The sequence below is a fragment of the Nilaparvata lugens genome, chromosome 2 (genome assembly GCF_014356525.2).
Source record: "Nilaparvata lugens isolate BPH chromosome 2, ASM1435652v1, whole genome shotgun sequence".
Taxonomy (NCBI): Eukaryota; Metazoa; Arthropoda; class Insecta; order Hemiptera; family Delphacidae; genus Nilaparvata; species Nilaparvata lugens.
The window spans coordinates 83,340,868-83,353,415 of record NC_052505.1 but is presented as its reverse complement, the minus strand read 5'-3'; the positions used below and the strand labels follow the sequence as shown (position 1 = coordinate 83,353,415).

The 12,548-nt window shown below is 35.3% G+C and overlaps 1 protein-coding gene across 1 annotated transcript in view; it reads left to right on the top strand.

Annotated features, from left to right (window-relative positions):
- Window positions 1-12,548, top strand: part of LOC111046937 (chondroitin sulfate proteoglycan 4-like) — a 79,438-nt gene that overhangs the window by 25,854 nt on the left and 41,036 nt on the right. The window contains exons 9-13 of the mRNA XM_039421939.1: window positions 2,465-2,698; window positions 4,593-4,775; window positions 8,139-8,309; window positions 9,527-9,721; window positions 11,602-11,865. Of these exons, the coding sequence (XP_039277873.1) occupies window positions 2,465-2,698; window positions 4,593-4,775; window positions 8,139-8,309; window positions 9,527-9,721; window positions 11,602-11,865 (1,047 nt within the window). The remainder of the gene's footprint in view (window positions 1-2,464; window positions 2,699-4,592; window positions 4,776-8,138; window positions 8,310-9,526; window positions 9,722-11,601; window positions 11,866-12,548) is intronic.

Here is a 12,548-nt window from a genome sequence, read left to right as displayed (position 1 = left end):
ATGATTATGAATTTTGCATTCTTGTTTCAAATAATCATTTTCGTTTTTATTAGCATTTTGATTTCTACCTCGCATCTAATCACGCATGTCTTTTTATAGTTATCAGCATGTCAAATATGGCCTATTCTTACATTGCTGCATGTCAGCTTTGTTGAATCTGAATTGATGGAAGGATGATGTTCTATTGATGGTGAGTCCATTTGTTTTTTGTTTTGCATTTTTTGCATTTGCAAGTTTTCTCTGTTACAGCTAGACGTTGTGATGCTCTCATTCGATATAAATGCTCTCATTTGTTTTTGCAATAGTATATTAATTCATTTATTTTCTTTATATAATTATCAGTGAAGAAATTTAATCCAAGTTCATGTTTCTTTAATGTAACAAATCAACGATTTGCTTTCAACATTAACTTTTATGGGAGATCTGAAGCCTTCTATGGAAGATGAAATCATTTACAAAAATATTTTCTGTCTTAAACCTTATCCAAACCCTTTTTGATAGTTGCAAATACGAGAAGTATCTTGCTAATGAAATTTTAAAACTAAGCTGCTCATATCTCTTACTCTAATATTACTTCACATTCCTAGAAAACATTGAAAAGATTGGAAGAATCCTTTCTCAGAATACACTGTTAGCCTGAAAGTTTGAACAAATAGAACAATATATAAATAGTATTTTTAAATAATATACACAGTACTAGTTTATATTTTTAATTCAAATGATTTTATATCTTGAATTCAAATGATTTCAAGTGAAATCAAACCTTATTAATTATTATTGAGGTAAGGTGCCACTCACTCATTCAAATGATGTGCTATCAGTTACTCTTCCACACTCTATTGCCCGGTTGCACAAAAGCCGGTTAAATTTTAACCGTGATTAATTTCACGAGAACCAATCAGGGAAGCCGTCTTTACTAAAAGGCCTTCTCTGATTGGTTCTCGTGGTTAAAATTTAACCGGCTTTTAAATATCTTCTGATCTCTACAACATCCTGGTGTGTCAGGTCCTACTATTTGCTTTATATTTTAAGTTGAATAGAACTTCTCTCTGATTATGTAGGCTAATTGCACAATATTCTGATTCTATAATACCATGAGGCTTAAAGGCAGCAATTCAATTCAGTGATATACTGCCAGCTCCCTAAACCGTATACATTGGTTGAATAAGAAGCATTTATTTTATTAATAAGGAATGCAAACCGTTGAACTTGAATCTCATTATATCATTATTAGAAACAGAAAAGTACAAGTTATTTGAAAACCAGGTCAATGAAAAATCGAAAATTCAAGTTTTTTTAATGCAGAAAATAGACGCTTAATATTATTGTACAATATATTAATAATTATAATACTGAGTGTGATGCCCACATAAGCTCTTAGTCTTGTGCGTGGGTAATGAGTGAGAGGGATGATGATGATGAGAGATGACGACCACTTTTTAGGTAGTCTGGACTGAAGGTTTATCGTCTCCTCCGAAAGACGAAGTGGTCGTATCTATGTGATTGTGCTGTGGTCAAAAAACTTTTGCCCCGGTCGAGATTCGAACTCGGGTTCTCTTGATTACTAGACCGGCGCGATTACCTACTTATAATATCAGGTCGCAGTGTCTATGACGTTTTATTACAGTTGTGTGGCCTGTTGTTAGAAGTAGATACTATCATAGAGAAAAGATACCATAAGAAGATATCCCATGGTAAAGGCACAGAATACATACAGAATGGAAAGTAGCAATTGAATGCCTATCCAACCAATGCTTTTTACATGTCGCGAATACTAGACACGTCACTTGACGGCGCCATCTTGTTAGAAATTAAAATCCTGGTCTTTTGATTGGCTCGCGGCAGTGAACGAGACCGATTGACCTGGATCAGTAAAGTAATCCTAACCTCCCATCTATACTATTACAATTCTGAACTTTCTTAAAATATGGCGGATTTTTACGACAGGATACCAGCCGACTTTCCATTCTGTATGTATTCTGTGGTATAGGGCTTTTATGTTCCAAATTTCATTGTTAACTCAAGCCGATAGTGCATGTAGTTCCTTTCCGGGAAGCTATGTGATGCTGGTAGTCTCTCATACTGTGTTGCTCTCACCCGGCCAAAACAGTAATAATAGACAGAGTAGTCGACAGTAATCGGCTTCAGTTAACAAAAATCGGCTACAGATCTGAAACATATACTATGGGATAGCTTCTTATGCTAACTTTTCTCTTTGATACTATATTGTACAATAATATGGAGCGTTTATGCATAAAGTAAAGAAATATTTAAATATAATTTCTCTTATCTCGGGTTTATGGTTTCGTAACGATTTACTTACTTAACTAGTAATATATTGGATATCTTTGTTCTATTTCGTACAATAATGTTGACCACCTATGGTATTGTAAGTAACGTTTTATGTAAAACAGTAACAATTTGGTCAGAATAACGGTGATGTTGAAAGTAACAATTTGTACAGGGCACAAGAAAGCAGTTGACTGAAGACCTACTGAACGCAACCGACCCTGACAACGATGCGGCGAGTCTGATGTACAGCGTGCTGAGTGGCGGCCCTGAGATTGGCGGACAGATAGAGCATGCGCAGAAGCCGGGTGCAGCTCTAACCTCCTTCACACAGGCGGACATCAACAGCGGTCTGCTCTACTACGCGCACAATGCGCAAGCTACCGGCGAGTTCAAACTACCTCTGCAGGTGAGATCTTTGCCCGTAAATTCAAATTCAAATTTCATAACTAAAGTGCGAGATGAATTACTTTTAACACGGCTCTTTCTCGAAGACGGAGAGGTCCGATGCTCTATCCTCCACTAATCACTCCCACTACCTAGCAACATTCTCCTTATTTTGTGTCTGAGTGAGAGAGCTTTGTAACGCGACGCGGCAACACTCCCCTCCATCTATTGCTGGCAATAGCAGTTATATTGGGTTTGTGTATGTTACAGAGATGTTTTCATCATAAGAACATGAAGCAAAATGACACGGCGCATCCAATTTGTGCGCAGGATGTCCGTCTGTGTCTACGCTACAAACTGTGGAGGGAGAAATGGGTTTCTCCTCTTCATGTTAAAAGTAATTTATCTCGCACTTTAGTAATCATTCATACACGAGCTACTGGCGAGCTCAAACTGGAATTTCTACCAAATCTAAACTAGGAGTTAAGAGTGATCACTTTTTACTTGAGATCACTCTTCTCCTATAGTGAGGTCCACGTTATAATGGCAGTGGAGAAAGATAGAAGAACAACGTCGCCGATCCTCTGCCTTGTTAATGCCTTCTATGGAGGGTAACTGAGACCGGTTTATTGATGTAATATTAACTGTTAATTCTCGTTTAAAATAATCAATTATATTTTATCAAGCAATAAATTATATTTCTCAATGATTTTATAATGAAATTTTTCATAATCAAGATTAAATATTTTGTTAATCATATTTCTAAATTGTTAGAAAGCAATCTGGCAACGGACCAAAGCGAGAAAGAGATAGCGCTATCTGCTTTGTTGAATGATAGACAAGGATAGCAATACCATTGCAAATCAAACACTGCCATTATAACGTGGACCTCACTATAGTTTAGATTTGGTAGAAATTCCAACTAGGCACACTATCAAAATCCACTCCTCAACTGAAATATGGATGTTATACCGAACCATGTCATTCAATCAAATTAAATTCAGGAGGGAAATAGTTTTTGGTTCAGCCTGCTGTTTCTCTCTTGATCATTTCAATAATTTGTGCTTATTATATGAAAAACCAAAGTCATGAAGTTTAATCGTTATCATTATTTTACAAGTTTAAAAATATTTGTTGAGTTCAACAAAAAGGCTTGTTCAATAAAAAATTATGGATGTACATATATGAAATTACATGTTTAATTCAAGTTTAATTTGCAAAGGTGGAATCGAAAATCCTCCATATTTATTTCTCTTATTGCAATGTCTTTCAGAGACATTTCTCTTCTATTTATTAATAATTATCTGTTAATTTCAGTTCTAATATTTTCTTGATTGGTCTTTCAAATGAGTACGGTAGGCTTATAGATAAAAAAACTTGAAAGTTATTGATACATGTCGAGTAAATTACTTGTTTTATGAACAATATTCTTCTGTTTTATTAGAATTCGATGCAAATATTGAATCTGTATTGGATGGAGCAAGAAGTATTTCTACATATATGTGGATTTATATTCATTCAAAACTCTTTAATGACAAATCCAAGGCCCAGTTGCACAAAATCCTGTTAGATATCAACCGTGATTCAATTCCACGAGAACTAGTCAGAGAAGCCTTCTTTTGAAAAAAGCCTCTCTAGTTGGTTCTCGTAGCATTTAATCATGATTAAAATTTGACAAACTTTTGTGCTACCGGGCCCTAGTCTTTTTAATAGTTTCATACGTAAAATCGTAGTGCAACAGTTAAAAATCAAAATGCAATAGTTCGGTACAAGATGAGTGGGGTAATAAATTGACTTGTAAATTGTGATCAGATGCATATTAATTATTCGTGCAATGCAACATTTCGTTGAAATAGTTCCTGGTTGGTTGAGCAAATTGAGGCATGATTTTCACTTTCATTGCATTTAATTTGTAGGTGTCAGATGGTATGGAGACCAGTTCAGCTGCCATTCTGCGCATCTCAGTGTTCCCGCTGGTGATCAGGCCTGCCAACAACACGGGAGTGGTGCTCACTCACCACTCGTGGGTGCGAATCACGGCTGCCAACCTCAGCTACACCACAAACGCCGACGATCCGACGCTACAGATTCTCTATCAGGTGAGTTTTATAGCAAAATGTGTCGACCTCAATTCTTCCTTATAAAAAGAAAACGACATAATGTTGTCAAAACCACTGGTTTATTAAAACCTTAGACCAGTTATAAAATAGACACGGCCCATTATATATTCATACTGAAAATCTACTGCCATATCACCATATCGTGACGTCAGAATCGGATAGAAAACAATGTAAACAAACTCTGCAGAAAAGTTTTCTATCCGATGCTGACGTCACGATATGGTGATATGGCAGTAGATGTTGGCTTCAGAGGCTAGACTTCCCAGCGTGTCTATTCTATAACTGGTCTAAGATTAAAACTTATACGTTTATTAGAACTTATTAAATTTGAGATACTAGTTTCTGTTGTTACACCATCTCTAGTAAACTAGTGAAACCAAGAGTTGAGTAGATTGAAATAAAGTAAACTAAAAAAACCAGTATCTCAAATTGTTTTAATAAAACAATTTTTGACCATCTTATTTCAATACTTACAATAACATAATTTCCATAACAACACAGAAAAATTATTCTTCCCGTTCGGTCAAAATGTCAATCTCAGAGTTATTTCCTGTTTATTAGTACTGTCATCAAGTCAAGTTTGTAGTACTCTATATATTGTTGTTTCTTAGCACTACAGCCCTGGGTGGGCCTTGGCTTCCTCCGTCACTCGCCTCCACTCGTTCTGGTCATTCGCCATCCTTCTCCATCCACGAATCCCCATTCTATTCAGATTTCCTTCGACATCCTGCAGCCACCTTCTCCTGGGTCTCCCTCTTCTTCTATATATTATCCTTGTTTTATATGTTATCTCCTAATCCTTGTCAACTTCTTATCCTCGTCTTTTCATTGAAAGATACATTTGTACACTTTGAATTACACTTGGATAAATTCATGATTCGTATTGATTTATTTATCGATTCATTTCAACTGTGACTTGAGATGAGAGCAAAGTGAAGCGGCAAAGGTAGCTTCAAACTTGAGAGTGTTGGCAATAATGTTTATATCAAATAGTGGCCTTCATAAAAGGGGCGGTATGTTTTGACTCATTTATACACTTGCATTATCCTCAACACTCTCAGGCTTGGAGTTCCCTTTGCCGCTCCACATGTTTTGACCCTAATGAGTAGGTAGACGTAGAGGTGAGAAGTCGAGGTACACAACATATACAGTCGAACCTCTCTATAACGAACCTCCACTTGACGAAATCCTCTACACAACGAATTTTTACCTGGTCCCAAGACATTTTGGAGTTTTGGCTGCTTATTTACCTCTATTTAACGAATTTCGGACCTCTCAACAACAAAGTTTTCTCTTGACTTCAACATACAAAAAGTAGTGAGTATAGGAAGAAGACGATCATATTCAAGGAATTGTTTAGTTTCAGCAGAAAGGTCAATTGACTAAAAATAATGGCAATTCAGGTAGGAAGAAGATGGGTGGTGGACAGTCAATAAAGGTTGAAAGACATGTCGGAAATTGAATGCAAGTTACTCTAAACTGGATTTCAAGAACTTGTCATTTGTAGACCAGGCAGATGAACGACTGGACTTTCTAAATCTTGCTTTTGTCACACATTTCAATTCTTTGAACTGACTAAGATGATGATGGTTGTGACGAACTTGAGGAGAAAAATTCGTCAGATCAAGAAGTTCTAGAAGCTTTCAAAATTAACAGGCACGGATTAAATCTGAAAAATAGTGTACCAGCCTTTTTATGTTCGACTGTTTGAATAGATGTGAGTCTTTTATTGAACATGATGTTTTATTCAAATGCAAAATTCAACCGAAAATTACTCACTTTTTCAAATAAAACATTAAAAAATAGGGAAGTTGAGTTATTATAGTATTTATAGTCTTAAAAAATATCTTTGGTGAAGGAAGTTGAAAAATATTGTTACTGAGTATGTACTTTGATTAAACTCTACTAATAGTACAAATCAAGCTTTCTAGAAATAAATTGGTGAGTTTACTTACCTATTACATTCTATAAATATTAAGTTTTTTTTTATTTTAAACAGCATGAATTTTCGAATTTCCATATTAATATTGGCCTAACAGGTACCCTACCTATGTTCGCGATGATATGTTTTATTTATTTATTTATTAATAAATACGTAAATCATTTATTTATAATTATAATTTATTCATAAATAAATAAAACATATCATCGCGAACGTAGGTTCCATATGTTTGTTTATGTATGTTTTATGTACCATATTCATTTATTTACCGCAGTGATACCATATTACAAGATCCATAAGATCGTGGCAGGTTTCTTGACAGAACAACCTCTCAATAACGAATACCTTTCAGCAGCGAATTTTTTCTCAGGATAATCGACTTCGTTATACAGAGGTTCGACTGTATTTGTTTTACATTGAGGTACCTCTACCTCGACCTCGACTTCTAAATCCCACCTCCTCACTATGCGAACACCCTATGGGATTACAAAATACTGATACCTCTATTCAAATTGTGTTTGAAGGTGGAGCAATTGTCGGAAATTAGTTGGCTGCATGATCTTTCTATTGAAAATTATTTTTGTAAGTTCAGCTGTAGAGATTGAGCATGTGAATAAATTTCCCTCGATTATAAAATTTGACAAGTTTTTGGAGTAGCAGATTTAACATTAAAAAAACTCAACCAGTTGATCAATCTAACCAGTAAACCCAATCTTGACAATTGTGTTGAAACTGGAATCTCGTTATTTTAATGAATTTGAGGTATTAATATCTAAAATCCGTTTAATTCAACTAACCATCACAATATCACCTTAACAAAAATATAAATTTGTATCATCAAAATAAATGTTATCATTCATTGAATTTCTCGTTTAGTTTATGTGTTTAGGCAGCTCAATTGCCTTAATACATGGCTGGAATACATTGATGCGTTGTAGCTTTATAGGTGGAGCAATTGCTGGAATAAATTACTGAATACATTGGTACGTTGTGGTTTAATAGATGGAGCAATTGCCTTAATACATTACTGAATACATTTGATGCGTTGTGGTTAAAAAGATGGAGCAATCGCCTTAATACATTACTGAATACATTTGATGCGTTGTGGTTAAAAAGATGGAGCAATTGCCTTAATACATCACTGAATACATTTGATGCGTTGTGGTTAAAAAGATGGAGCAATTGCCTTAATACATGACTGAATACATTTGATGCGTTGTGGTTAAAAATATGGAGCAATCGCCTTAATAAATTACTGAATACATTTGATGCGTTGTGGTTAAAAAGATGGAGCAATTACCTCAATACATGACTGAATACATTTGATGCGTTGTGGTTAAAAAGATGGAGCAATTGCCTTAATACATTACTGAATTGATTGATGTATTGTGTAATTGTAGGTGGAGCAATTGCCGGAATTTGGTTGGCTGCAACGGCAGCACTCGCTGGAGGAGGAGGATGAGGAGGAGACAACGTGGCAGAATGTGGTGCAGTTCAGCTCCCAGCATCTGGCCATGGGCCAAGTGCGATACAAGCACAGTCAGGGCACTCCGTCGCAGGACACCTTCAAGGTAGCATTCCACATTCCACCAACTCAATTATTGTGCCTTTCAACATGATAGTTATTGTATCTCAATTTTATTTCAACAGAACATTTTTCTAACATGATCATTGTGTTTCAAGTTGATTTAACAGCATTTTTCTACACCTTTTCCGATAGAATTTGAGAAGGTATCAATTGTAATTCAGAATAATCATTAGTATTTGAGAAAATGTCAAATGTAAATGAGAACGTCAATAATTAATTGTATTTGAGAAAGTATCATTTCAATTCGGGATAATGTGATTTGTAATTGAGATGATGTCAGTTGTAGTTCAGAAATTCAATTAATATCCCTGTTGCTCTTGTTCACAATATCGTTCGTTCGTTCGTGTCAGGTGATTATACTTGTATTATATGCCTAAATTAGAATAGTAATCCACTGTTATAGCAGCTTCGTCATTAAAATTAAAGAGGTCTTGTCGATTGCATGCTGGTGCAAGACGGCACTTTAGGAGGTGGTCATCTGACTGGATGTCTCCACAGTCACAATAAGGATCATCAATCTGCCTCCAAGTAGTGCGGTTTTCTTTAGTGCAAGCACACTCTGCTCTAAGGCGGTTCAGAGTTTTCCATTTACTGTACGGTAGCTCTGCTCCTGCTGGCAGTTGCTCTCTCAGCACTGAGTCAGTGGCATCTGCACCCTCATGCCAGAGTCGAATTCTTTCTTGTGGTGCTGAGGAGCCCAGCTCCTGTGTCTCTGTTAGAAAGCTGCGACGGGACTTCAAACGGTGAATTGCAGGGGTATGGCCAAACATTGGATGCTTCACAATATCACAAATTGGAATACAGGATCGCTTTCCGCTAAGATTATGAGCAGTACAGTAGTTGTGATGTAAAGGTAGAACATAATATAAAACACAAGTGGATAGTTTTCTCATTTTCAATTGATAAGTTCTCATTTACAATTAATTTTCTCAAATACTAATGACTATTCTCAATTGCATGTGATTACTTCTCAAATAAAATTTTCTGCTCTAATTTTCATTTAATGTTTTCTCAATTACAAATTACTATTCTCAAATACAACTGATATCTTCTTAAATTGAATGTATATTTTTCGAAAATACAATTGATAAAGGTGTAGTATTTATGCCAATATAAATTTAATTGAGAATCTGCTTGTTTTTCTGAGCTTTAAAAGTGTAAATTTTGAATTTATTCTATGTTGTGTTTCACTGTTTGCAGTTTCGTGTATCGGTGTTGGATGTTCAGCCGACAACGCTCTATGATTTCCGTTTGACTTTCACTGATCTTCATTTGGAGAAGGTGCATAATACGTTGGTTGTATTGGACAAAACCCTGGAAGCAACACTCACGCCTGAACATCTCTTGTATTCGACAACACCCTTGTCTGTCGACCATAAAAGCATCACATATGAGGTAAATATTATAATCAAGATCTAGTAATCTGATTATTATCAAGATCTAGTAATCTACTCATGACTCATATTATTTTGGAGCTGATTGCTATATAGACAATAATTTTAAATCCCTCACTCATATTCGAGCAACAACTGAATTCTAATTCTTACATATTTAATCTTATTCAAATCTCAATATACAAACATCATTGAATAGTTCTCTTCACTTGAAAAAAAGTTGAATGAAAAGAATAGAATTATCTATTTCATGCTTTTCCCATCAACTCGTTATACTTCCTAAGTGTAATCTATAGTAGCATATTCAGGCGTACAGTCCAGTCGCTGTATACATTGGATCTTGCAATTTATATTGCAGTTCTTTTCTTTCAATATACTGTTTGGATACATAAGAGAAGTCCAGAACCATCTTCTTCATTCAAAATGTTCTTTTTCGCCACACTGCACAGAAAGCAGCTGTTTTCCAATCCCCACGTAGATCTGAAAGACATTGTTTGCAGACGACTCTCGTCTGACGTAAGAACAGGTTTCTTTCCAGCCGCTAACATGGAACTAAGAAAGGTGATCAAAAAACTTTTAATTATTTATGTTCATTATTCAATAATTAAAACATTAATTTATAATAATATCATCTTATTGTCATTTGAAAGAATAAAAAAGTATAAACTCAACCTCCCACATAATTGAACATCATCTTTTAGGTTATTTAGACAAATCAGAATAAAAAATAAAAATACTTGGATAATTTCCTGATATTCAGATTACCTCAGATTTACTAGAGCTATGACCTTCCACTTCTGCTTTCGGAAGTGCTTAGTAAACAATTATTATATATATATATATATATATATATATATATATATATATTATATATATATATATATATATATATTATATAATATATATATATATATATTATATATATATATATATAATATATAATAATTGTTTACTAAGCACTTCCGAAAGCAGAAGTGGAAGGTCATAGCTCTAGTAAATCTGAGGTAATCTGAATATCAGGAAATTATCCAAGTATTTTTATTTTTTATTCTGATTTGTCTAAATAACCTAAAAGATGATATATATATATATATATATATATATATATTGTTTATTTTTCTGTGTGGCGAAAAATAGCGTTCGCACCACGGGCAAAAATGTTTTTCCGGCTCTCAATCTTTTCTAGTCCTCGGCCTACGGCCTCGGACTTGAAAACCGATTTCGAGCCGGAAAAGTCTAATTTTCGACCCTAGGTGCGAAATATAATATTACTAAATACACACTGGCCCAAAAACCTCGTATTTTCGGCTCATTTTCCAGTTCTCAATTATTTACGCCAAATCCAGTCATCATACAAAAAAATTTGAATTGCAAGCACACAACAAATCTAAATTGCAAGCACACTGCCTTTTCAATTCTATATTGACTGAACTATTACTAGATTATTAAAGCTAAAATTCAATGAAATACCTCAATTTTCAGTACCTCAAGTTTTCAGTTTGTTAAGTTCACATTTCGTTAGTCATCATCACGTCCAGTTTTCAGTTTTTCAAGTTCTCATTTTATCAAGTTTTCAGTACGTCAAGTTTCAATTTCTCAGATTATAATTCGTCAACTTTTCAGTTAGTAACGTTCTAATTTTGTCAAGTTTTCTGTTTAACAAATGTTTAATTCGTCTAGTTTTTATAACGTCAAGTTCTCATTCCGTCAACTTTCCAAATCGTCCAAAATTTTCCAGGTCTTCATGTATCCTCTATCAAGTTTTTAGTTCGTAAAGTTATCATTTTGTCTAGTTTTCAGTTCTACAAGTTCTTAGTTAGTCAAGTTATCAGTTCGTCAAGTTCTCTACAGTGATGTGACTAATGCTTGCCTAACTTTTAGGTGGTGGGCCTGCCGCGCTACGGCGAGCTATCGGTGGAGTCGCGTGCACTACGCGTGGGCCAGCAGTTCACGCAGGCGGAGGTTGACAGCCGCCTGGTCGCCTACCGCCTGCACCACACGGCCTACTCGCCCATCCAGGATGGCCTCGCCTTCCGCGTGTCGGCGCCCCACTGCCAGGCGCTGCCCCCCACCACCATACTCTTCCGCCACACGCCTGCCGCCCACCTCGTCAGCAGTGTCAACATCGTACTCAACACACTCAAGGTCAGTCTGATAGTCTTGGATGGATATTGTTGTAATCAAATAAAAACACAAGTCATCAACTCTTCAACTCATCAATTAGTATTACAACCTTTGGACAACATAAACTTTTTATCAAAATTCTTTGAGAGAAAAAGTACAGGCTCAGCCTAGTTTTTCCTTCAATGTATTAATTATATTATTATTGTAGTATTTACAATAAATTAATTAATTAAAAAAAAGTAAATTCGTATGGCTTTTGTTGGTGAGGAGTCCTTTGCGGGAAGGTCCCACCGCCTGAATATATAATTTAAGCAGTCAATGGGCCTTACGACTGTAATACTTCAGCCGGGACCGACAGTTTAACGTGCCCCATCCGATAACACGGGAGTGATCTGGTTAAAAATCTTTTGGTTGTGAGGGTTTGAAACCGGGATCTGTATGCTCCTACGCAAGCACTCTATCCACTAAACCACTGATCACTCCAATAAATTAATTAATTAGTGAAGTGTAGGATAAATATTGTTGTAATTAAATGAAGACACAAGTCATCAAGTCCTCGACACATCAACACATCAAATCATCAATCATCATCATAATATTATGATGTCATAGAAAAAATATATAAAGGACAATAATAAACATAATAGACAACATGTACTGTTTATTTCGTTTGTACTTTGATAGTTTTCGATCATCATCATTAT